Genomic DNA, 25,713 nt, shown 5'->3' on the forward strand with positions numbered 1-25,713 from the left:
TTAAACAAAAATAATTTTTTTAACTTTGTTTATAGAGCTCCTCAAAAAAAAAACTTTGTTTATAGAAAAACGCAAAAACCTATTGTGATAAGAAGCGTTTCTATATTTTTTATTCTACCAAACACAAAACTATCTTTATAAAAAAAAATTCCATAGAAACAAGTAGAATCCAACAAGAGAGCTAAACGTAAAATACTCTCTACTTTAGAGAACAAACCCATAAAATAGGACACTATTTATTTTTCAATAGACTTTTTATATCCGAAAATTTTTTTGGCTCGTGAACAATAGCCCATCAGACTTGATGAATGAAGAAATAATATTTAAATGAAATAAAGAATCTATTGGAAAGTGTATTTTAAAAAATGGATAGTTAAAAGGTAAAAATTACTGTTTATTATTCAAATAGTACAAAAATTTGTCTAATTTGCTAGAGATGACTTATCTTATGATTCAAGAAATCCCTTAAATTTTTTTTATTATTATTTTATCGATGGTTGGTCCTAGAAAAGCCTCCCGGTTCTCAAAACTTTCTCACTGTAATTCTTGACTCCCCTTTAGCCTACACAAGTGGTGAAGTACACATATAAGAAAAAAGAAAGTACTACCACTTTACACGTTACAGAAATATAAAAATAATCAACAATATTAAGTTTAACCGCTCTATATTATTTTATTTGCATATTAAATAAAAAGTCAAGTTGTACACCCGTCAAGCATTTGAGATAGGTATGAGTGGAGAGTGCACAAACACAGTTGCAACAAAGCACAACAAAACAAAAACAAATGACGTAGGAAAGGTTTCAAACACCTCTCCTCTTCAATATCTCTTTCCCCTACTCCAAATTCTGCTGTCTCAATATCTCTCTTTTTTTTCAGTGGTAAGCTTTGCTGTTTTTCCCTTTGTAAGTGATGGGTTTTCATTAGTTTGTTGTTTTCAGATTGTTGTTTCAATGTAAATGTCATTTTTTTTGTCTTTCTTACCAACTTTAATATCTGGGTTTTTGTTTTCTTTTTGTGAAATTTGTTACTGAATATGAATTGGAAAGTTATGGGCTTTACAATCAATTTTGTCAAAATGTTTCAATTGTTTAGTAGTTTTTTTATTTTTTATTTTTTTATTTTTTAATAATAAATTGTGGGTGATGTTTTGTTTTGTTGTAGACTTGTAGTTGTCTCTGAATTTAATCCTATTTTGTTGTTTCAATTAGTTATTTTTCCATGTGGGTTTTTTTTTTAACCTTTGAAACTTTAGCAAATTTGATCACTTCTTGTAATAAAGTTGGCTGGATAGGTGTAGGACCTGCAAAGAAGTATGTAGGTACTCAAATTTGATTTGTCTCTGATATTAAGCTTGTATGTAAATACAGCCACACGCTTGAAGATTGAAACTTGAAAGTGTGGTGTCTTCTGGCCCATTTGAGATGAGGAAGGGTGGTGGCAATGCTAAAAATCCTATTGCGAGTTCCTATTCATGCTATTGTTTAAACTTTAGAAGTACAGAATAGTATTAAGCTTCTTTATATTGCGCCTTTAGAGTAGATGAATGTGAAGTTTGACACAGCCTTGAGTTGAATTATGCGTGCATACGAAAATTTTATATTAGGTTGTGTAATTTTAGGTACATGGATTCATGAATGATAGTAAAAATGTGTGGTTGTTAATGTATACAAACTGCAGAAGGGAGGTACAGATTTGTATGTTTAGCTATTATGACTTAATTAGGCTATGTCCACGATGAACCCAGTTCAATATTTTATTTACATATACTTGCCGAGCTTGAAGGCTGTATTTTTCAGAACAAGGAACAGTTGTGAATTTTACTGATGGTGTTTGTCATCGGCCATACTATTTTTCTTCACTTTTCAGTTCTGACTTTCGGTTATAAATTCTAATAAACTTAACTGGCATACCCTTTTGCATGCTATGATTGTAGTGATTCTAGGCATTATCCTCCATCTTCAAGTTTGTGGCTAGCTTAGTTCTAATGTTTTTTCACTTGTTTCTGATTGCGTTTCCTATCTTACACGCTTACATTTTACATCTCTACTGTCTTTTTACCTCTTTGCTCTGGGTTTTGATTTTGTTAGAAAATTGTGCTTGTGAACATTTATTTACTCTGAAAATGTGGCATTTTTCTGCCATCTGATGCCAAATAACAGAAAGAATGCACCAATGAATGGTAGTTTGGGCTGGATAAAGGAATAACTTCAGGGATGGGAGGTTGCTGCTGTTCTTCCAGAAAAGCTCATCTGCATGGAACACCTGTCTATTACTATGTCAGCAACACGTTCCCTCTAATTTTACAATACTTTGGCATTATTCTTATTATGTGCTCCTCTTTTCTCATGCTTGACTTGTTATCCATGTTGCATATACTATGCTGATCTACTTACTGCCCTAATCATCAAAATGTTTTTCATTGCTTGTTTGTGGTTCATTTGAAGTAAATCCAAGGTGGAATTTGACTCACAAAATTACAGAAATTCTCATCTAGTTTATTTGTTAGTTTTATTCCTGATCCATTTTTGTAAAGACGTGTTCATTTATCCTGAAGTGGTTTTTCAAAGTTTTTTTTTTTTTTTTTTTGATTGATAAGTTTGAGGTTATTTTTATTGATAAGTTAAACACGATAAGTTAAACACATATCCAATGGTTCTTGAACCCACAACCTCACCCTCCACATAGAACTTATAAGTGGAGGACATGCCAATTGAGCTATAGCTGATTGGCTTTTCAAGATTTTTTATTTTTGCAGAGGTAAGTTATGCACACACCCACTGGGTCTTGAACCCACCACCCACAACCTCACCCACCACTAAGCACTTGCAAGGGGAGGAGGTACCAGTCGGTGGTTTTTCAAGATACTTTAATAAGTTATTATCTATAGCTAAAGAAAAAATTCAGAAACTTTTATTGCTATTGACGTGTTTTGTAAAAATTTGGGAGACTGATACGTGGCAATGACTCCCTTTTGGGTGCTATATCTTTTGGCAGGAATTGAGGATGTCTATCATAGAATTTGTGCAATTCTTTTCTAACTACTACCGTACTTTAGATCAGAAATCCTTCCAGCCTAATATCAGGGAGCCTGTAGTATTGCAAACTCCTATTGGATGAGCCAAGTCATGATGGATTTCCAAAGAGGTGTATTATTTGTTGAGACTGACATATCCTACATATATCTTGTCAACTAAACATTCACCTTTGCAAGTCCAATACATTCCAATTGTTTAAAGGGGACTTTGACCTCCTTATTCAGCACTAACAATCAGGTCACTTATGCTAACATGAGTGTTGCTACATGGATTTTCTGTTGAGTTACCTTCTCACCTTATATAACACATTGCATAGGGGATTTGAACCTTGATTCTCTTAATAAAGGAGAGCAGGCTATTTGATATTTTTTGATAAATAGAATACAGTTGATTTGGATATTTGTGCGTTGAGCTTGTTGTACAGTGGGGTGCATGTCCATTTACAGATATTGCAGCTAATTGTCTGTACCAAGAATAAGGTGTTTAAAAACCTGTTAAAAAATTGTTTTTCAATCCCAATATCAAAAGACTAACAAAGAAGACCTTTTAACATGTTCCTACACAAGAAAAACTGGGGCAGCAAGCAGTAGTCAAGTTGAGGTTTGTAATCCTCTTGTCTGCACTTTGCAACATGCTGTCTTTTAACTCTGTATCAAATGCCCTGAAAGAATAATAGACAAATTTAAGTTTATGGTTAAATGTTGATATGAATTTTGCACCTGGAAGCAAAATCCAGTCGTGCATATTATTGGCAAATCCAGGACAACAAAAGCTGTATTAAAATATAGGCGAAGGCATCTGAAAGGTTCTTACTGACAATGTAAGTATGGAACCGTAGCTCCCTATTTCTCCTGCCATCTCATATCAACCAGAAAATTTGTAGGTTTTAACAAAATTTTATCTCAACTTGTATGATTAGTCTTTTTTATTTTTGTGATCGGAACAAGGGAAAACTAGAACATGAGTTTATTATTATTGGCTATTTCTCCTGCCATCTAAGATTTTGAAGTTTGAAGGCTAAAATTTTAAATTGAAAGTGAAGCTTTCTGAATTGCTGCTGGAAAACATACTCTGAACATTTATATTGTTGCAGCTGTAACCTTTATATTTCTTCATTGTTGGCTTCTTCTTCCTTGGCTAATGATGGACTTGAACTGAAAGTTTCCTCTCTTTTTTCGTGGAAATGACCTTGCACATTAAGATTGTAATACGTACTGTTGTCAATGCCCTTTCATGGGTCAACAAGACAATATGGAGTTTGGAGTTGAAATGTTTGCTGGCTTGTTTATGCTAAAATTGGCTCATGAGAATTTGTGTGTGTTATTAACATATCATTTTGAAAAAAATTAATTCTTTTCTGCAGTGTCCACCGATTCTGGAAGAGCATGAGTCCTTGAGATCTCATGATGGTGCAGCCTCTGCACTTACTGCTGAATTCCTGGTTGATTTTGGTCTGGATGCATCAACTCCTGACACTTACCGAGCCCCTCCTGCACCTTTGCCGTATGATTTGGTCTTGGGATATCCACAATCAACAGAATCTGAGTCTGCCAGAGAAACTGTTAGTGGCGATAGCTTTGAAACTTTGACTACATGTGAAGATCTTGAGGAATCAGATTGCAAAGCTCAAGCCAATTCTTTGTGTGTCTCACCAAGGAAGTTAGAAGCTCCAAATTTTAATGAACCTAATGTATCTGTAGCAAAAGGAGATATTTGTCCCAATGTATCTGTAGCAGAAGAAGGTGCTTGTCCCAAAGTATCTGTAGCAGAAGAAGAAGATGTCTGTCCCATTTGTCTTGAAGGTGCATTACCAGAAAACTGGTGTTTCTTTTCATTGTTTTAACTTTTTCCAGCTTGCTTGTTTTGGGAAGTAAAATCAAGAATTTTCTGAATGCTTTTTCTAAATGTGAAGCTCGTAGCTGATGGATAAACTTTTTGTTCTCCAATGCAGAGTATGATGCTGAAAATCCAAATATTATCACGAGATGTGAACACCACTTTCACCTCTCATGCATTCTTGAATGGATGGAAAGAAGTGATGCATGCCCAATATGTGATCAGGTATCAGATTTGCCTCTTACAAATATGTTCATTGTTAATCTTTTGCTATCTTATTAACTGGAATACAGCTTTCCAAGAGCCTTGTACCTTGGTGCCATTGACTGGTCTCCTTTATAAGGAGAATCGGGTTCAAATCCCCCCTCCCACATTTGTTGTAACAATTTATCAATTTTAACTGGAATACAGCTAGGTTTGTGGCTTTTCTATGCCCCCTTAAGATTTGAAAATTTTTCTCTGGACATTTATCCTTGCAATTAGAACCATTATTTTATTGATGGCCACGCTTTTTATATCATGTAGTTTTCACTGCGTTCCCAAATTCCCAATCTTTGTCTCAAGCAGCAAGAACTAGCTAGATCCTTTAATTTGTGCAGATAATTAATGTCGTCATATCATCTTACTAAAATCATACTTCTTTTACATGTTTAAAATATATATAATTTTTCATTAAAGTAAACTTGATTTTCCTTTAATGATCTAGCTTGGCTCTTTTTATAGTTTATTCTTAGCCCCACCAGAGAGAATTGCTGCGTTTATGAAGGTAGTTTCATAAAAAAAATGTTTCTATGAATATAAATTTTGGCAGCACTGATTGTTTTTGGTGAAATAATTGTTAATGATCATGACTGTGACATGGAGTGTTGGTAATTGGTTAAAAGATGAACCAGAACTGCTAATGGTTGAGTAACTAGATGTGAGTGTGTATCTTTATTAGTGCTTGTTTGTTGATGAAATGTTTTACTCTTATTGTAACAGGAAATGACTTTTGAAAATAGCTGTAATTAGTTGCTCATATTCTCTTTCAAGACACAAGTTTCTTAGCTGTTTGCAACCAAGCTTGCCAACTCAGTGCCAAAGATGCATGGCAGTTGTTTTGTTTTGTAATTGATCATTTGGTGATGCCCCCCAGATTTATTTGTAGTTTGGTGAAAGTCATATACAAAAGTGCAATGTCGTTTAATTCCATTGTTCCCATACCAAAATTTGAAGTAGAGAAATTAAGTTATCGAACGTGTAAAAATAGTGCCTTGGTCCTCCATCTCTTCTTCATTGCTTTATTCTGGGCCAGTTTTCAGATATGTCTCCAGATTAATAGGAATTTAGATTCAAAGGAAAAGGAAAATAATGGCACGGCTGGCTAGCATGTTGATTTGCTAGATTTTCTCCTCCTTGTACAGATTATAGTGCTTTTTGTTTGTTTTTGTATCAGTTGTATGCATAGATTTGTTTTGTCTATTGTATAATAGTTTCGTATATAGTCATTTTAACTTTGGATGGGTATGACATTGGTGAATTAGATTGGCTTGTGAAATGTATGGAATGAGAATGACCAGTTAGATGTATACTACTTTGTTGAAGTAGAACCACTGTTTGCAGCTTTAGCTTCCAAATATTCATGTAGCCTTTTCTGGCAATGGGATATATATTTTTAAAGTTCTTCATTCTTTTTCCTTTCAGAGGTTTATGATTCAAGGTTATAATTTTGAACATTTTATTCTTCAATACTGGATGTATAGGGCATGCTGCTTCCTCACTTTAATTATTTATTATTATTTTTTTAACAGGTTGGTTTTTCTCTCTATTAAATTGTACGCTTTAAATTTATTTAAAAATTACAATTGTACATTATTTGCTTATCTTTCACTGGACCAAGTCTCTCTCTATTAAAATTCACAACAGGATTTAAATTCAATTAGAAATTACAAATTTTCAATTATTTCCTGATCTTTCAATAAAGAAAGAAAGATCAGGAAACAAAACTTTTAACACAACCTTAGATGTGAATTTTAGTTAGCCTAACTAGTACAGTATTGAGGTTAAAAATATATGAAAATAAATTAAAAACACGACCTTAGCTGGGTGTTGCACGAAAGACCTAAATGAAAGTTGGCTACCTACCATTTATGGTATAACTAGATATAAATTCATTGAGAGATGATCACTAACTTGTTCTAGTGGCTATTATTATAATTTTATATCATATAAATGCCCTTGAACAAACTGCATGAAGTATGAAGTATGAAGCCCGTGATTGCTAGCAAAATCCTTTTAATGGGCCTTCATGTTCCTTCAGAGGAGCATTATTTGAAGTTACTTTGACCACTCCACACCACATGTACGCACTATAGTCTATATCTATATGCCCATGTGTGTCATGCATATATGGTTTATTATATGGAAATGACAAAATTTAAGTGCAATACTTTAGATGTTGTTTCTTAAGTTTTTCTCTTAAGATTCAGTTATGTAGTTATTTAACTAAAAAATATGCTTTTATCTCATAAAAAAAAATTACAAGGCATAATCTTAAGAGGAGAACTTAAAGAACAACACCGAAATACTATACTTAAGTCTTGTCTTTATGGAAAATACTTGTCCACGCAAATTGTTATACACGGTTTTACACAGCTCAAATAACTGTAACTATGACTTAACAGCTCAAAAGTCACAAATAACTGCAACTATGACTTAAAGTTGCAGTTATTTGAGCTGTGTAAAACTATATAAAATAATTTGTGATTAATAAACATAGAACTTATTAAACATTGTAGAGAACATCCATTCATTTATACGAATTAGTAATTAGCTAGCCCATATTAAAATCACTACCACCCACATATCGCGCAACAAAGAGTGCAAAGGCAAGTTTGTTTTCAAAATCCATGCCTAACCTAACTATGGTGACAAATATTTAATAACGAACCATGGTGACAAATATTCCAGCAAAGGTACAGGCTTAATATAATAATGTCTTCGGGAAAAACTGCTGAACTATTCCTACAAATCATTCTCAGATGAGTAATAAGTAATTACTATTTCTTTTCCATGGAAATGATTAAAGGAATGATAAAAAGTTCTAGAGTCAACAAAAAACAAAGAAAGATATTATGACTTTTACAACTGTGGATTTGAGCCACCAAGGTAAAATAGTTTCAGTATCTCCAATCTTTTCTTTTCTTTTCTTTCTCTTTCTCTTTCTCTTTCTCTTTCTCTTTCTTTCTTTCTTTTTTTTTTTTTTAAAAAAAAAAATTATGAAACTTCATAAATGCTTTGGATTCTTGTACGTGATGTGGTCAAGTTACACTGGGTTGCCATACGTGGGGAGACAAGTAAAAGCAATGACTTTTTAGAGTTTAGAGTCTTGTACTAAAAGTCTAAAAACGTTTTTTTTATTATTATGCTCGTGGAAAACAAAACATATTTGACTAATTGTAGACGAGACAGAGGGGGTTAGGTAATTTTCTGCCAAACAATCATCAAAATCCATAAAAAGGAAAAATCAACATAAAATAATATCAAAATGGTGATATCTAAGTCAAATTAACCCTCATTACATTCCCAAAACTACTAATTTATTTAGAAAATCACAGTTATAATAGGTTGAAAACCTATCATGCCTTGATTTATCCAAACGTGAACCACTAGAGCTTGGTTTTTATTGCAATTAAAAAAATCAAAAGGAAAGTTATTTCAAAGATACAATGAAAAATTATGATTTTTCATTTTCCGTGAAAACCAATTCTTTATATATAAACACAATTATGAAATCATATATTTCTTGAATTCTAAATCCCTTATAATAAAGAATTGGCTTTTACTTTTTACTAACAATCAAGGGTTTTGGATGAAAAAATTTACAAACAATGTCATCTACTGCTGAACGCAACGATAGATCTATGATCAATATGTCGCAGTCTTGACAAACAGAGGGAGATCAAAGATTGACAGATTAAGCTGGTTCATTCTATCATTCGGCTACTAAGTGAGAGTGTGAGACCAAAGAGGAGAAAATGAATTGTAAACTGTAGTTCTAGTGGAGGCAGATCAACTACTTAAAGAGAAAGATTAAGAAGAGTGGAGCAAAGAAATTGAGACTTGTAGAAAGAGAGAGTTTGAGACTTGATATGAGCTTTTGAAACAATATCAGACCCCATTAAAGAAAAGAGGAATTTTCCCCCTTCTCACAAAAAGGGTTGGTCCACATAATTCATTAATCAACCCAAGCCAACCCGCTACTTTAGTAAGTTAGGGTTTAATTGACTCATTTTTCACAAATCCAAAATAACTCCTACCCATACCCATGTTTATTATGTGAGTTTGAGTTAGATTCTTTAAGACCTTCTCCCCTCTCTTCATGCGTGTGTGTTAAAATAATTAATATTCTCAAAAAGAAAAAATAGTGGGTTCCCACATTGGAAAATGAGTGTGAATTAAAGAGGTTTAAAACTTGTATTATATATCCAAGAGTTAGGCCATTTTGGATATACACTACTGTTAGCTTCTTTAAGACCTTCTCCTCTCTCCCCGTGTATGTGTGTTAAAATAATTAGTATTCTCAAAAAGAAAAACGGTATCTAAGAGTTAGACCCTTTTGCATATAGTTGTATAGTTATTTAGATGAGATCTTAACTGTTCATTAATAAATAAATACTTTTGATTGTCATATAATCAACATATTAGATAAACATTCCTATTTTGGCATTTGTTTAACTCATTAATTATGTGGTGAAATCTAAAATATAATTGAATATTAAAATCTAAAAAATTCTATAAGGAGTTACCTTATCAATTCTAGAGAATTCAATCCATTATCTATATATATATATATATATATATATAACCGAAATCTCTGCTGGCACCACAATTTTCCACATCAGCACAATATTTAAAAAATAAAAAATAAAAAATAAAAATAAAAACATTATAACACCTCAAAACCCTAGCAACCTTGTTAAGAAATATAAAGTCACAGTTTCTGTAAACTCTCTCTCTCCCAACGTAAATATCAAATTCAACCCCTTTAATTTCTCTTTATATTTTTTAGGCTTCTATAGAGTTATAGTGAGTTATGCTGATTTTGGTTTTTTTTTTTTTGTGTATAGATGGTCATAATACTCCGGTATTTCAAAAGAAGTTTTTGTTTTCGTTAATTGAAGGCCTTAGAGAGATAAGTGTTGCAGTTTGGAACAGCAATACAAAAGACGATTTCATTGGCAGCGGAAAGTAATTACTTTATCAAATTCAACCCCTTTAATTTCTCTTTATATTTTTGAGGCTTCTATAGAGTTATAGTGAGTTATGCTGATTTTGTTTTGTATGTGTGTGTGTATAGATGGTCATAATACTCCGGTATTTTAAGAGAAGTTTGTGTTTTCGTTAATTGAAGGCCTTAGAAAGATAAGTGTTGCAATTTGGAACAGCAATACAAAAGACGATTTCATTGGCAGCGGAAAGTAATTACTTTGTCTCATATTTTTGTTTTTTGAATTGATTTTGTGTGCTTTTTAGGCCCTTTTGGATCAATTTTGTTAATTTGGTGTTTTTTTTTTTTTTTTTTTTTGATAGGGTCCAATTGGGGAAGGTTCTTTCAAAGGGTTACGACGACCACACTTGGTGTCTGTATACTAATGGTGGGGGGTAAGTGCTATAAATTACTAACCATTTTAAGTGTATAATCTATTTCTAAAATTATCTATAATATTTTGTCTTCCGAAAATTTTATCTCTTTAATTTTAGCATATTGTGTTTCTTAAGCTATAGACAGATTTTCTTTGTTTCTTATTTTCAATAATAAATCATTTTATTGTAATACTGGTAATTGTTTGAGAAATCCAATATGTTCATATCTCTATAGAATAGAGAATAGTAGAAGCCAATTTTATTACAACTACTTAAATTGAGTTGACTTAATTTTGTACAATTACAAAGTATAGCATGAGAGATAATGAAATTAATTGTTGTAATTTTTATTTTCTTTCCATGTTTTGAATTTCCATGTATTTATTGTTGATGAGAAATTAAGGCTCAGTTGCACAATATGTGTAAATTCTTCAGAAAACTACTTTAAATAGTAAGTCAATGTGTCTCTTACATTTGGGTATTAGTTAGAATTATTTTCAAATGATTGTACCAATAAAAGTGAATGTGTATAAATTTTGTTTAACTATCCCGTGCATCGCACGAGTTAGCGACTAGTTATTATTATAACCGAAACCTCTGAAACTCCAACAATTTTCCATGTCACCATTTTTTTCTTTTTTTTTTAGATTCTTTTTATTTTAGGTTTTGTAGAGTCCCGATTTGTGGCCCAAACCCAAAGTATATGGGATCTCGGCCCAATGAGCCTAATACAATAAATTTGTAGAGAGTGAGTTAAAAAACTAGGCCCTAATGAATTGAACAACGACTAATATGGAATTAAATGACAATCAGGCACAAACAAGATGTATTGATACCAATAGACGTTCAGTCTGAGGAGGCCATAATTATGTATATTGATCACAATTAAATACAGAGACAATTTTGATTATTATAGTGTTCTCTCTCTCTCTTTTTCAATCCCCTCTCCATGAAGAGTCTTTCACCTTATATATTCTCCTTTGGATCATCTTCACCCTTCACTTGTTGATCATCCGAACCCTTACTTGAGTACTTGTCCAATCAGACACTCTCTCTGGTTTTCTGTGAGTTGTGGTAGCTAAGGTAGTACTGTTTAAAGGTCTTCTCCACATAAATGCGGCCAGAAAAGTAGCTGTAGTGCATTTAATGTGGTGGTGACAGCTTTCCTTTAGATATTTTTAGGTTTCCTTCCTTCTCGTATATTTCTGAAGCGTGTCTCTATCATTGGAGCTTCTTGAAGGATTACGCTAACAGATGGATTACATGTTGTGAAATGTATTCATCATATCCAAGGAGGAGTTCCTCCTGGGACAACCTCTCACTTGTTTCCCATCTTTGAGACTTTAATTGGGAACGTTTAACAACTTACTTGCTTCTCCTCGGACCTATCAATGTCCTCGAACAAGGCCCAAGGCCCAATATACTATTTTGGGCCCTTGTCCCTACAGATTTTATATCTTATATATTTATTATTTCTCTTCAACGTGTAATTATCTTATCAAGTGTTATAATAGTTTAGTTTTAGTAAAACTTTATTAGATATATGTTTTAAGAGTTTGAAAATTCTACTTCAACTAAAATTCTATAACAAAAACTTTTAGTTGTTTGGTGCCATACAACCATTATACTTAAACGTGACCTAAATTATCACCTAAATTTAGTTGTTTGGGTTTCTTTCTTTTGCAAAAAACCTCACAGTAAGCACAAAGCCACCAACACAGACATTAGATTGCTTTTTTGTTTGTTTGAAATATATTTGGATTGCTGAATTGCATAACCAGCCCTCTTCACTAGATTTGCTTTTTCCTCTACATCCTCCTTTTGTAAGTTTTTTTTTTGTTTTTTTTTTTAATGACACTCCTGTAAGTTGGGTTCATTCAAGTTAAGATTACAACCTTATCATATTTTTTTAATGAATTCTAAGTGATATTCTTATTTCCCACTTTCTTTACGAAATTATAATATTGCTTGATTTTTCTGTTAGTGAAGGCTCATTCGCAAGCACTGTACGAACAATAACATTAGCTTAATCTTCGGTTTTATTAAGCTATTGAATATGAGAAAGTTTGTTATATATTAATTGTGGTAGTTCAATTCACGGAAATATTAAAAAAGTTTAGGGATAACAAGACAACCCACAACCAATCAAAAGCAGATTTCACCGATGTACATCATTTATGTATGTTGAGTAAATCTTCGGTTTTAGAATTTATATATGTTGAGTTAATCTTTGGTTTTATATTTTTCTTATATTTTATCTGATTTGTTGTTATATATTTTGGATTTGTCTCAATAAATATTGGGTTCTAATTCTATAATTGTCAAATTGTAGGAGCTTTGTGTGATTTCTAATGTTCTAGCTGTGGCCCATTTCAACCAGTTGTGGAGCTAATATGATTAATCCTCGAAAGTGCTAGATGAGTGGTAAGAGAATTTCTGTCATCATTATAAGGGGTCATGGAATATCGATATATGTAATATTCATAACTTCATAGGGGTAGTGTAAGAACTTAAGTAGAGCTTATGTTGTGAGTTTTAGTTAGTTCTACTGGTAAAGTCTCTAATGATTGAATAAGAGATTTGGAGTTCAATCCACACCTACACCAAAAATCAATTGATGTCTTGGTTTAATAATAAAGAGATATCATAAAAAACAGATGACATAAGTTAGAACTCTCTAAAAAATGGAGCATATGTACATATAAACTTATACCCCTTGATTTTAACTTGTTTTGAACTACCATATGTTCTGCCAAGTTTTTATGTGAAGCATTATTTTATGTATGTTAATTTCTCAGTTGACAGCTATAACGTAATTATGACACAATAACAAAGCATTGGATCATAGAATAATGGACTAGCAGATGGGCGAAGGTCTGTCTATATACATACATACATACATATATATATATATATATATATATGACATTAACAGACATGCCACAAAGCGTTCCTACAAGAATATAAATGTTTTTAGTGTGATTTTACTATACCTATTAATTATGTTTTAACCTATTTATACATGCCACAGATTCTTCCATACAAGTGTAGTGTATTAACTATTTGTTTTAACTTCATTACTTTTAGATGAATTATGTGAACTTTATTTTGAACAAAATTACATATTTTCTTTTTTTTTTAAGTCGTATTACCTTCCATTAAACTAAATATTTTTAATATGAGAAATATTATATCCACAAAATTTTCACAATAATTTTACAACATATCCTAAGTGACAAGTTGATATTAGAAGGTAAAAAAAAAGTAATTTCAATAATGAGCGAAGATTAGAACTAATAAAAAACTATTGCATAAAATTTATTGTGAAATTGTTATAAAAATGTTGTAGACGTACTATTCTGTGCATCGCACGGGTTAGCGACAAGTTATTATTATTATTATATTAAGGATTTAAAAAATATAAAAACATTCTTGTACCCTCGAAGAATGCATTATTTATTTATTTTTGTAGATTTATCAATCGGACCAAGAATCATTACTATTATACATAGTAAAGACTACATGAGAGATAAATAACATTATAAAAAATTATGAAAAATGGGATCATAATCATAAGAATGTTTTTAAGACTCAAGAGTAATAAGAAGGATTTTTTTAATTATTTTTTAATTAATCATTTTTTAATAGGTGAGAAATCTCTTAATAGAGAGAATGTATCTTATACGCCGAGTGCATATGAGAATTTCTCTATTTTATGAGACCTCTTTCTTACAACACGTGAACTCACATATTGTAAGAGATATGTCTTATAAGACCGTCACGTAGATAATTTAAACCAAACATTTTAGACATGAGTTGAAAAAATAACTAGTTTATTGTTTATTTAACAAAAAGAACTAAACATAAAGTTTATTGTGGGGCCGAAGAAAGTGTAGCCCCGGCCCAGGCCCAATTTATCTTAAAGTCCAAAGCCCAGGCCGAGGAGCCCTATTGTCAGGGACACACAATAAAAGCTTCTTGAAGGCCCAAGGAGATGGCCGAGGACGACTTTATGCCCGACTTCAGCACAGGAGCAGCACAGGGAAAAAGGCTGCCAGCACCTTAATTTGGAGCTAATCGCCTGACAAATCCATACTCATACCATGCTATCCAGCTCTTTCCCAACCACTCTGACGTGAGGGTTGATAAGACGAGTAACCACCCCAAATAAGGAGAGACTGACACGTATGAGAAGAACGGGAGAAAATACTAGTATAAAAGAGGGAGGAGTATCACTGTGAGAGAGGGGGGGATCCCATCTCGCCTGGGAGGAAAAACTCCAGGGAGGAGTATCACTGTGAGAGAGGGGGGATCCCATCTCGCCTGGGAGGAAAAACTCCAGGGATGAGAATGCCCGGATAATATATGTACACCATCACAAAAAAACCCCACCGCCGGGTAACCGAGAAAGGCATTAGTGCTCCTCGGACAGGATCCGAGGAGTCCAATCCTTCAGGTGACGAAGTTGAAGGGCTTGGATATCCAGACTGAAGCCCTTTCTTACCTGAGTTCCCCTAAGATCCGGCCTGGACCAACGCCCCGTGGCCAAAACGATAGCCTTTTAAGCCCACTCTCTACAAATCATATTGTGAGGGATCTTTCATGTATGAGCGCCCAACATCATTATTGGGCCGTCAAGAAATCGTGCCCCTACATTTATAATAATATATTCATAAAGCTAAATGGGCCATCTTATATTATATTTTAAAAATTGGACTCCCTTACTTTTTTTGTTAGGTTTTTTTATTTATTTATTTATTTTTTTATTTTTTTAATGAACAGATGGGTAAGGGGGCAACCAACATGACAATCTTATTTGGGCGTGACCATTGTACTATAGTAGCATCCTATCCGCTAGGGCGCAGGGGGACCATGGTAAGCCATATGTTGAAGTGATGGATTGTAAATTGTGGAAAAAAAAGTGGCAAGACCATGTTAAAAAAAAAAATGGTGAATTGCGATTTACATTAGACCACTCCAATAAATGTGAAAAAATTTGACTAAAAATACTATAATTTTTTTTTGGTAAAACTTATACTATAAATTTTACCATATAATATTTACAAAGTAACTTAATAATGAACGTAATTGATAAATTTCAAAACATAATAAATAAATATTTGAATTATCTTTTTATTATTAGTTTATAAAATATAAATAGAAAAAATTGTGGTAATTTTATGCTTTCTTTGTAGTATTTGTAAGATTTTAAGAAAACTTTATGTGGCTCACATTTAAAAGATAAATGAAAACTCATGTCTTAAGGATTTTATTTGTGAAAGACGTTATGGTAAATAATAATTTCTAAATAACTCTCAATTGGTATAACCTTTTTAGTTAATAAAAATCTTGAAATTACAAATTTTAAACTCCTTGATAGAAGGAGGGTTATGGAACAAATATTAATTTAAAAGAGTTCCTAGTCTAACTTATATATAAAGTCTGTCTCTATCAAAAGGTAATATGTGAGGTAAACTGGTAAATGCCATAGACTAGAAGACACATTTTATATATATACACTATCATATAACAAGTCTTTTTTTTTTTTTTTTTCTTTCTCTAAACACTTAAACAACTATGGCTAAAGGTATATTTATTTTGCACTGCAACTCTAAATTTTATTTTACATTTAGTATCAAAGTCATCCTTCATCCTATGTTGTTTATGATTTTAGTTAATGAAAGGCGTAAATACACTTTTAGTCTCTACATTTTGACTTTTTTCCATTTTAGTCCCTATATTTTATTTTTACCATTTTTAGTCCCTAAACCAATTAACGCGGGACATTTAAGTTCTTGAAGCACTATTTTGTCACCAAACTAACGGAAAAACTGACAGATTAATAAAATAATAATAAAATTTCTAACCTTCTTATTTTTTAAAAAAGAAAAGAAAATATTTTCAATTAATTTTGTTTCTCTTTTTTTGGGAAGAACATGTTTATGTTCTTTGTGTTCTTCTCTATAATCAATCTCCAGCAAAAAACAAACCCTAAACCCAGATCCTAACCAAACCCTAAACCCATATCCCTAGTAAAACAAACCTTAGCCTTCAAACCCATAAATTTTCTTGGCAAAAAAAAAAAAAAAAAAAAAAAAAAAAAAAAACCTAAATCACCACCACCGAATCAAAGAACATGAAAATCAAACCCAAGCAAAAGAATAGAAACAATTGAAATCTGCCACTAAAAAGAAAGATTAAGACCCATGAAAAACAACCCATCGATGACGCCACTCTTCGATCCACTCCACCAGTACCCTTCACCACTCTTTGCCTCCACTCCGTTGGCACCCTTCGCCTTCGTTCTAGTGGCACCACCATCAGATCTTGGCCCATTTTGTCGTCGGAGAAGTTGCTGTAAGGGGGCCAAGGTGAGCCTTGTCACCGTTGCTCTGTCGCTCATTGCTCGGATCTGGTTTCACTAGAAACGCCACTGCTAAGATCTTTGATCTGGAATCAGTGAGAGTGAGTGGGGGCTTTTTTTTTCTTCACGATCAGGTTTTTGGGATGGCTTGGGGGTTGCGGTTGGTGGGTGGGCTGTGGTGGCTGGCTGGCTTTTGCTAATTTTTCTCTCTGATTTGTGATTTAGGTGGCTGGAGGTGGCTATGGTGATTGGGCATGTGGTGGTTGGTAATTGTCAGTTCGTATTTGCATTTTATAGTATTGAGGTCAATCCAAACACTTGAAAACCCCAAATCACCACCATCGAATCAAACACTTCTAGTATTAGGGTTTGTTTTTTGCTTGAGATTGATTATAGGGAAGAACACAAAGAACATGAACATGTTCTTCCCAAAAAAAGAGAAACAAAATTAATTGAAAATATTTTCTTTTCTTTTTAAAAAAATAAGAAGGTTAAAAATTTTATTATTATTTTATTAATTTGTCAGTTTTTCCATTAGTTTGGTGACGGAATAGTGCTTTAAGGACTTAAATGTCCCATGTTAATTGTTTTAGGGACTAAAAGTGGTAAAAATAAAATGTATGGACTAAAATGGAAAAAAGTCAAAATGTAGGGACTAAAAGTGCATTTACGCCTTAATGAAATTTCTATTATTTACAATTGCCATATATTTGTACAGTTAAAGTTTGTATGCACTAATTTAATTTTGAGATGAAATTTAAGTTGTGTTGAATGCAAATATAGTGCATGTGTACTCTAAATCCTAGAGAACAAGTTTTGTTTTGCATCTTTATTGGTATATGTGTAACGAATTACCATTGAGCTTTGAGACTGGAAGTATTAATTTGAAATTCACAAGATTATTATTTATAAAGAACTGGATGGGTTCAAAGATAGATATGTTGTAGGACTTTGTTTTCTCTAATCTTAAATTGTCCAAAGATAGTATTTGACAATATGCTAATGTGGACTAGTGGGTAATTTGACTAAAATACATGCCAAGGCACTTAAAGTGTTCATAAATTTGATTTTGATTTTGATTTTGATTTTGATATTCATCAAGTGCTCATCCAAGTATTTATGTTTATTTCCTGGATATAAAATCTTAATTATTTGGAAAATAATTTGTGACAATATGGTGGCTCATATGACAAACATGCCTCAATAATTTGTACAATTTTCAATTGTAAATTGCTTTAGAGACTATTTTTGTTGTCCACTATATTTGGCATGATAACACAAATCATTTTTAAGTTTTGGAAACCGTAACGTTTTGCAATAAATTATGGGGATAAATGTGTTGCATGTAAGTTTACAACTATTTCATAAAGTTTATTGTTACATATGAGATTTGGATCATTGAAGTGAGGAATTCGTTTAAGCGCATTTTAGGTTTCTTTACACTTATCATATTGTGAAATATTATTTCATATCAATTTTGGGTGCATACTGTCATGATCAACATGAGGATTTGTTGATCTTTATGATGCTATTTGAAGTAGTGAAAATCAAAAGGACATGAAAGTGGCCATAGCATCCTAAACCATGATGATAATCACATCAAGAAATTTTTATAAGATCTCATTAGGAATAAAGGCATCTAAGTGGTAATTAATTAATGAAGATAATGACTTGGCCCCATAGGGAAATTATTATTTTTATTATTTAATTGGAATAAAATGGTGATGTAACATTAAGATGAGATTTTTCCTAGGCCCATAGGTATGGAAAATTTGATTCTTAGTGTTTATATATACTAGTTTTATGAATAAAGTTTTATAGCAAATCTATGCATGATGTGCCCTTGCCCATAGGAAGGTCGAATTTACTACTAAATTGACATTGGTTAATTTAGAATTAAAGTTTAAGTTTCATAGCATTAAAGTTTATTTTCTTTTGGTTTGTGGATCTATGTTTTGGTACTCATGTGGATGAATCACCCATCTCATTGAATAAAATATGTCAAATGAGAAACTAAGTACGAGGGTGAGAGTGCTCTAATTGCTCAAGAGTAAGAACTTAGGATTTTATTCCTATAAAGCTAAAGGTGTTGTGAAAGCTATTAATATTAATTTACAAGATCCATTAAGGAGGTTTGACTCCCAATAATAGTTATACTTTGCAAAAGTCAGGCATATAGGTATCTCACTAATGGTATATAAAGGTTCACCAACTTTGTTGCGTCATTTGGTTTTACTAGGCACATTATTAGTCAATGTATATACCTTAAGATCAATTGGAGTAAATGTATTATTTTTTCGCCTAAATATGAATGACATACTACTTGGAAGTAGTGATCTAATTTTGTCATGTAAGATATCCTATATGCTATGAAGCTATAAGACAAGCATTATGGATAGGTCTTAAAGTTGTTGATTTTATAACGAGACCTTTAAAGATTTTTTAAAGATAACTCTACTATAGTTTTCTTCTCTAAGGACAATGATTGTGAAAGCCGAAATAGACATATTGACATAAAGTAACTCAGTCTAATAGAGAATTTTAAGAAACTGAAAGTGTCCATTGAGTTAAAATTATTGAGCTAATATATGTTAATTTCATAACTAAAGATTTACCGGCAAAACAGTATAAAAATCTTTTGGACATATGGAACTTGTTATCTCATTTGGTGTTTAATTTCTCTCTAATTATTTTATGTTTTGGTCACATATTTGGTTAGTTTTGGAGAAGAAAATATATGAATTTTTTTTGTGCACATAAAGTATATGTATTAAGTTAGATATATCTATGGAGATATATAATGATGATATATCCTTGGAGATGTATAAAAGAGGACCTGAATGGCTAATAGGTAGTCCATTCATAAAGAATTAATGGCTCATAAAGTACTCATGTAAGGATTAACATACATTATAATACATAGAAGGAAGTAATCATTATAATTAAGGGTATTACTGCCATGATTCATGTATTGAATTCTTTATTTGAGTGGGAGCATTTCACAACTAGTTGACGTGAGTAATATCATGGCCACATTAAAGTTAATACATTTATCAAGTAATTTATATGTCAAGTGGGCCAAGTGGGAGAATGTAAGATTTTAAGAAAACTTTATGTGACCCACATTTAAATGATAAATGAAAACTCATATCTTAAAGATTTTATTTGTGATAAACGTTATGGTGAATAACAATTTCTAAGTAACTCTTAATTGGTATAACATTTTCAGTTAAAAAAAAAAAAAAAAAAAAAAAAACCTTGAAATTACAAGTTTTAAACTCCTTGACGGAAGGAGGGTTATTAAAAGGGTCCCTAGTCTATCTACATGGGTTGAGCTTGATGGGCGGCTAAGGCTTGTTGTTCCCTCTCTCCCCTTCTCTATCTTGTGGCTGGGTGTTTTTTTTTTTTTTTTTTTTTAAAGCCGTGGTTGGGTGTTTACAATTGGTAGAAAATAGTTTTTTAATCTGGTAAATAATGGTTCTCATGTGTAATTTTAGTTTGTAATTTTTTAATTAAAAATATGTCACATCATTAAAATAAAATGACAAATCATTGTTTCGTTAGCCACATAAGGAACACTGTTAATGACAGTTAGTAAAAGGACTTATATTGCTCATTTTAAAAACTTGAAGGACCAATATTATAGTTTCTTCAAACATTTTTATAACAAATTCATAATAAAATTTTGATAATAAGAGGTACGTCAATAGCATGCCTAAATAAGAACTAGCAACAACTTCTCAGATACACTTTCTCCTACTTTTGTGGCCTTCTCTGTACCTCTCTATTCTCTGGTCCAAAACACGCCGTGCGCGTGCTTTATTAGAACCCTCTTATTATTTTTGAGTATATTTAATTTATATATACTCCTATATATATATTATTAACAAATTATTTCTTTTCTTTTTCTTTTTATCAGGCAAATTATTTCTTTTCATAAAACAAAAAAAGCATTTTTCAAATTATTATTCAATTCCTTTGTTGAAACTTGAAAAGAGATGACCACGTGTGAGGTTTTGACAACATTTGTCTGCCTCCGTATCACTTTTTGTGACTTGTTCTTCTTTTACCAAAATAACCTCAACTCTAAACTTATCCCTCTCTCCCATCCTTTATTATTGACTATTGTCTACTTTTTATTTTATTTTTTTTTTATGAACATCGACTATAATCTACTGTCTTATCATCTATGAAAACAAAAGTTAAAGTGCATAACTTTGTTTCTCAAAAAAAAAAAAAAGTGCATAACTTTAAGTCTTTAATCCTAAAAATTCGAGATTATTTTTATTTTTGTCATTTATATTTTAAAATTAATATATAATATTTGATTATGTTTTCATATTAATTTTTATGTTTTTAATTTTTAATTTTGTCTTTTTATATTTGAGTTAGTTTTTGTTTTAACCCTTTATGAAAATGAAAAATTTTAAACATGAAGAGTCAAATAAGCAAATAACATTAAGAGTCAAAATGAAAATTTTAAAACTTAAAGAACTAATATAAAAATAATCTAGGCTTTAACTCTTTAAGGTCTAAAGGTACACTTTAGTCAAACAAAAATTATACTAAAAGTTGTAATAATTTTAATAATTTCTAAAAATATATCGTATTTACATTAAAATATTCATGATCATTCACAATATGTTTTATAAATCTTAAAATTTAATCATGAATCACACCTAATTTGGTAAAGATGGTTGATCAAAATTGATTAGTTTGCCTAAATGTGCTATTCCCTCCTCGAATCACAAATTCATCTTGAGTTACATGTGTTTTTAGATTATATTGAAGTAGTATTCCTTCATCTCATATGAATTATGAATTCTACCATATATGGGTAATTAATATAATTACCCATTTTATATTACTTAAGCTTTATTTATTTATTTTTTTGGCTTATTTTTTAAAAGATAGGCTCATGATAAAACATGTTTTAAATTTTAATAAGTTTTCTTTAAATATGTTGTATCTATTTTTTTTAAAATAATTATATTAATAAGTCATTGAATCAAATAAATCTACGGGAAGTTTATAGTACCCATACCATATTGTGTTTTCATAATAAAAAAAAACTATACAATATATTTCCTTTAAAAAAAACTATATAATATATTTACCTATAAATAGATTGAAAATTGATCACAAATTCACAAAGATCTTCTAGAAACTCCCGAAAAATTGGTTAGAAATAAAGATAGACAAGGTAAAGATACATTTCAACAAAATAGGCGCACTCCTTAAAGGAATCTAATTTTGTGGAGTATATTCAATTCAATTATTCAGACAATTAGTCGGTGGGCCTTTAATTATTACAATTATCCTTCCATAAATATAACATATACATGTAAAAAGTTTTCTTTGAGCCAAAGAAGTCAAATGTAACCTTACACATGAGGCTATTTTCGTAACTCAAAAAAAGAAAAAGAAAAAAAAAAGAACGCACTTCTGAGAGAACTTTGAACTTTGAAACTTTTTCGTCGTGTCTGTAAAACTGTCAGCTTTCTCTCATATCCATGTATGCTTAACGAAAATAAAAATCCACTGATTCTCTCTCACTCTCACTTTCACTCTGAACACTCTCATCTTCTCAGATTTCACGTCCTTTTCCCGGGAAAAAAAAATGCTCTCTTTTTTCTCACATACCAAACAATGAAGAAAAAACCCACTGAAAATATGTCACACCCACACACACACCCACCGCCACTTTGTGTGACTCTCATTGCTCTGCTTCTCATCTCCATAACCGCCACGTCAGCATCAAACGGCACGGTTCTGATAGTACGAGGAAACGCCACTATTACAAGCGTTAACGAAACATTCGAGCTTGGGTTCTTCAACACGAATGGCGACAGCAACTACTACCTAGGAGTCTGGTACACCTCGGTCACCCCGAAAACCTACGTCTGGGTCGCTAACCGCAACACCCCAACTAAAAACCTCGACACGTCGTCGTTCGAGCTCAACCGGTTGGGCCGGTTGGCGGTGAAAGCCTCGGAGAATGTCACGGTCTGGCAAAGCTCAAACCTCGAAGCGTCGTCGTTTTTCCAGTTTCGCGACGATGCGAACTTGGTTTTGCTCTCACCGGACCGCACGGTTGCCTGGCAAAGCTTCGACCACCCGACTGACACGTGGCTTCCGGGTATGAATCTGACCCGAGACAAAGTGTTAACTTGTTGGAAGACCGTGTCGGACCCTTCGCCGGGTTTTTATTCTCTGCGGTTGAACCCACACGACTACGGTGAGTTCGAGCTTGTTTATAATTCTACCAAGGAGTACTGGACCACCGGGAACTGGACTGGCCAGTCGTTTAGCAATGTCCCGGAGATGAATGCGCCGTACATTTACCGGTTTAAGTTCGTCGACCCGTTTAGCCCAACGGCGTCGTTTGGGTTCAAGGTGGTGCCGTTGGATCCTACTAGCTCCGTGCCGTTGAGTATGTTTAGGATTGAGTACGACGGTCGTTTGCATCAGTACACGTGGTCAAATCCGAACGAGAACTGGTACCAGTTTTGGGTTCAGCCGGTGGATTTGTGCCACGTGTACGGTCTCTGTGGGAGTTTCGGGTTTTGTGGTGGCGGTGGGTTGAGAACTTGTGAGTGTGTACCAGGGTTCAAGCCTCGAAACGACGCCGCATGGGAGTCCAGGGACTATTCCGGTGGGTGCGTCCGTGAGAACTTGTCGTGTGGTGGAAACGACGAGTCGTTTCGGGGAATTGCTACTGTGCGTTTTGATGGGGCGGTGGAGAAGTCGTTTTTGGGGGACAAGGGGAGTTGTGAGAGGGAGTGTTTGAAGAATTGTGAGTGTATTGGGTTGTACTACAATGACAGGAGTCGTTTGTGTACGAATCTATATGGGTCGCTTTTGAATTTGCAGAAATTGAATTACAGTGTTGGTGGAGAAAATATGTTGTATGTGAGGGTAGATAGTGTGAAGAAGGGGAGGAAAAGTTTGAATCTTGTGGTTTTGATTGGTAGCATTGTTGGGTCGGTTTTATTTTTGGGGTTTGTGGGAGTGATGGGGTTTGTTTTGGTTAAGAGGAAATGGAATGGGGTGATTGAGGAAGATAGGGAATTTGGGGTTCTGAATATGAGGGTGTTTTCGTATAAAGAGCTTCAAATAGCGACACGGGGTTTCTCGGAGAAACTTGGGCACGGTGGGTTTGGGACGGTTTTTCAAGGCGAGTTAAAGGATTCTAGTCTTGTCGCAGTGAAACGGCTGGATAGGCCGGGGGGTGCGGAGAGAGAGTTCCGGGCGGAGGTGTGCACAATTGGGAACATTCAGCATGTTAATCTTGTGAGACTTAGAGGCTTCTGCTCTGAAAAATCGCACAGGCTCTTAGTTTATGATTACATGCCTAATGGTTGCTTGAGCGTGTATTTGCGCCAAGAGGGGCCTCATAATTTGAGCTGGGATGTTAGATTTCGAGTGGCTGTTGGTACGGCGAGAGGTCTTGCGTATTTACATGAGGAATGTAGGGATTGTATCATACATTGTGATATTAAGCCTGAAAACATTTTGCTTGATAATGAGTTCAATGCTAAGGTGTCAGATTTTGGGTTGGCTAAGTTAATTGGTAGAGATTTTAGCAGGGTATTAGCTACAATGAGGGGTACGTGGGGCTATGTTGCGCCAGAGTGGATTTCCGGGGTGGAAATTACCACCAAGGCTGATGTTTATAGTTATGGAATGACACTGCTGGAACTGATTGGGGGGCGTAGGAATGTGCAGCCATCCTCATCAGGCAAAGAGGGTGGAGGTGGTGATGGTGGTGGAGCAGGGGAGAAATGGTTTTTTCCTCCATGGGCAGCACAGCAGATAATTGAAGGCAATATAGGGGCAGTAATTGATAGCAGGCTTGGTGGTGCATATGTCTTTGAGGAGGTCAAGCGTGTCGCGTTCGTGGCAGTGTGGTGCATACAGGACAATGAGGTAATGAGGCCTACAATGGGGATGGTGGTTAAAATGTTGGAAGGATTGGTGGAAGTGACCGTTCCCCCAGCACCAAAATTGTTACAAGCACTGGTGTCTGGTGAGTCTTTTTGTGGTGTTAGGGCTGAATCCGGCAATGGGTTATCCTCAGGTTGTGGTTTATATGGTGTTGATGGTATGGCAGTTATGTCCAGTGGTGGCTCAGAATCATCTGTTGGTAATATCTCTTCCCCTGTGAATAAGAATGTGAATGCTTAATAATTTTGGTTGCGGTGGAGTAATCAAGGCTAATTGTATTTATGCCATTAATGCTTGTTGCCCCCCCATCTTCTCAAATTTTGGTTGAGGTGGAGTAATCAAGGCTAATTGCATTGTATACCATTAATGCTTGTTGCCCCCATCTTCTCAAAGAGCTTCATTTTCATGTAAAATTAAACTGCACAAGCAAACCTTTTGTACACTGGAGCATGTTTGTAGATTTTTATCCTTTTCAAATGATACGCTTATCATCACATTTTCTTTTTCCAAAATTTATGATCCCTCTAACCGAAAATAGGTGTAATATTTAAAACGCAGCCATTAATTAATGGAAATGTATCTTTCTAAAATGCTCTTTGCTTTATATTAAGGGGTGGCAGAATTTTAATAAGAGGCTTCTTTGTTTGTTTTAATAAGATTCATAATAAAATAGAGGAAATTGCTATAGTTTTGGAAATTTTCATTTATTTTGTGACAATCCAAAAAGGAAATCATGCCACTTATTATAGGACGGAGGGAGGATTTCTATTTAGTAAGAGAAACACTTGGTTTTGTCAGGATCTGAGTTTCACTCAAAAATAAAAAAGGATCTGAGTTTCACTAGATTGAATAGTAACTATAAGACAGCAAACAATGCTGGACTTTGATGGTCTTATAAATAAT

The 25,713-nt window shown here is 33.3% G+C and overlaps 2 protein-coding genes across 5 annotated transcripts; both read left to right on the plus strand.

The window, feature by feature from the left end:
* The first annotated feature begins 714 nt into the window (after positions 1-714).
* Positions 715-6,442, plus strand: LOC126721611 (probable E3 ubiquitin-protein ligase RHB1A). 4 transcript variants are annotated; one of them, XM_050424662.1, is made up of 6 exons: positions 723-881; positions 1,371-1,460; positions 2,163-2,279; positions 4,402-4,840; positions 4,990-5,099; positions 5,856-6,442. In XM_050424662.1, the coding sequence occupies exons 3-6, from the start codon at positions 2,217-2,219 to the stop codon at positions 5,883-5,885; spliced, it is 642 nt and encodes a 213-aa protein (XP_050280619.1). In that variant the 5' UTR covers positions 723-881; positions 1,371-1,460; positions 2,163-2,216; the 3' UTR covers positions 5,886-6,442. The 4 variants fall into 4 exon arrangements, with proteins under 4 accessions (XP_050280617.1, XP_050280619.1, XP_050280620.1 ...); XM_050424660.1 differs by lacking the exon at positions 1,371-1,460 and having other exon boundaries at positions 715-881; XM_050424663.1 differs by lacking the exon at positions 1,371-1,460 and having other exon boundaries at positions 741-905.
* A 15,861-nt stretch (positions 6,443-22,303) lies between these two features.
* LOC126721617 (G-type lectin S-receptor-like serine/threonine-protein kinase SD2-2) lies at positions 22,304-25,322 on the plus strand. The gene has a single exon (XM_050424667.1). It carries the CDS (start codon positions 22,381-22,383, stop codon positions 25,048-25,050), a length of 2,670 nt encoding a protein of 889 aa, XP_050280624.1. The 5' UTR covers positions 22,304-22,380; the 3' UTR covers positions 25,051-25,322.
* Positions 25,323-25,713: the final 391 nt, after the last annotated feature.

Source organism: Quercus robur, chromosome 4, assembly GCF_932294415.1.
Source record: "Quercus robur chromosome 4, dhQueRobu3.1, whole genome shotgun sequence".
Classification (NCBI taxonomy): Eukaryota; Viridiplantae; Streptophyta; class Magnoliopsida; order Fagales; family Fagaceae; genus Quercus; species Quercus robur.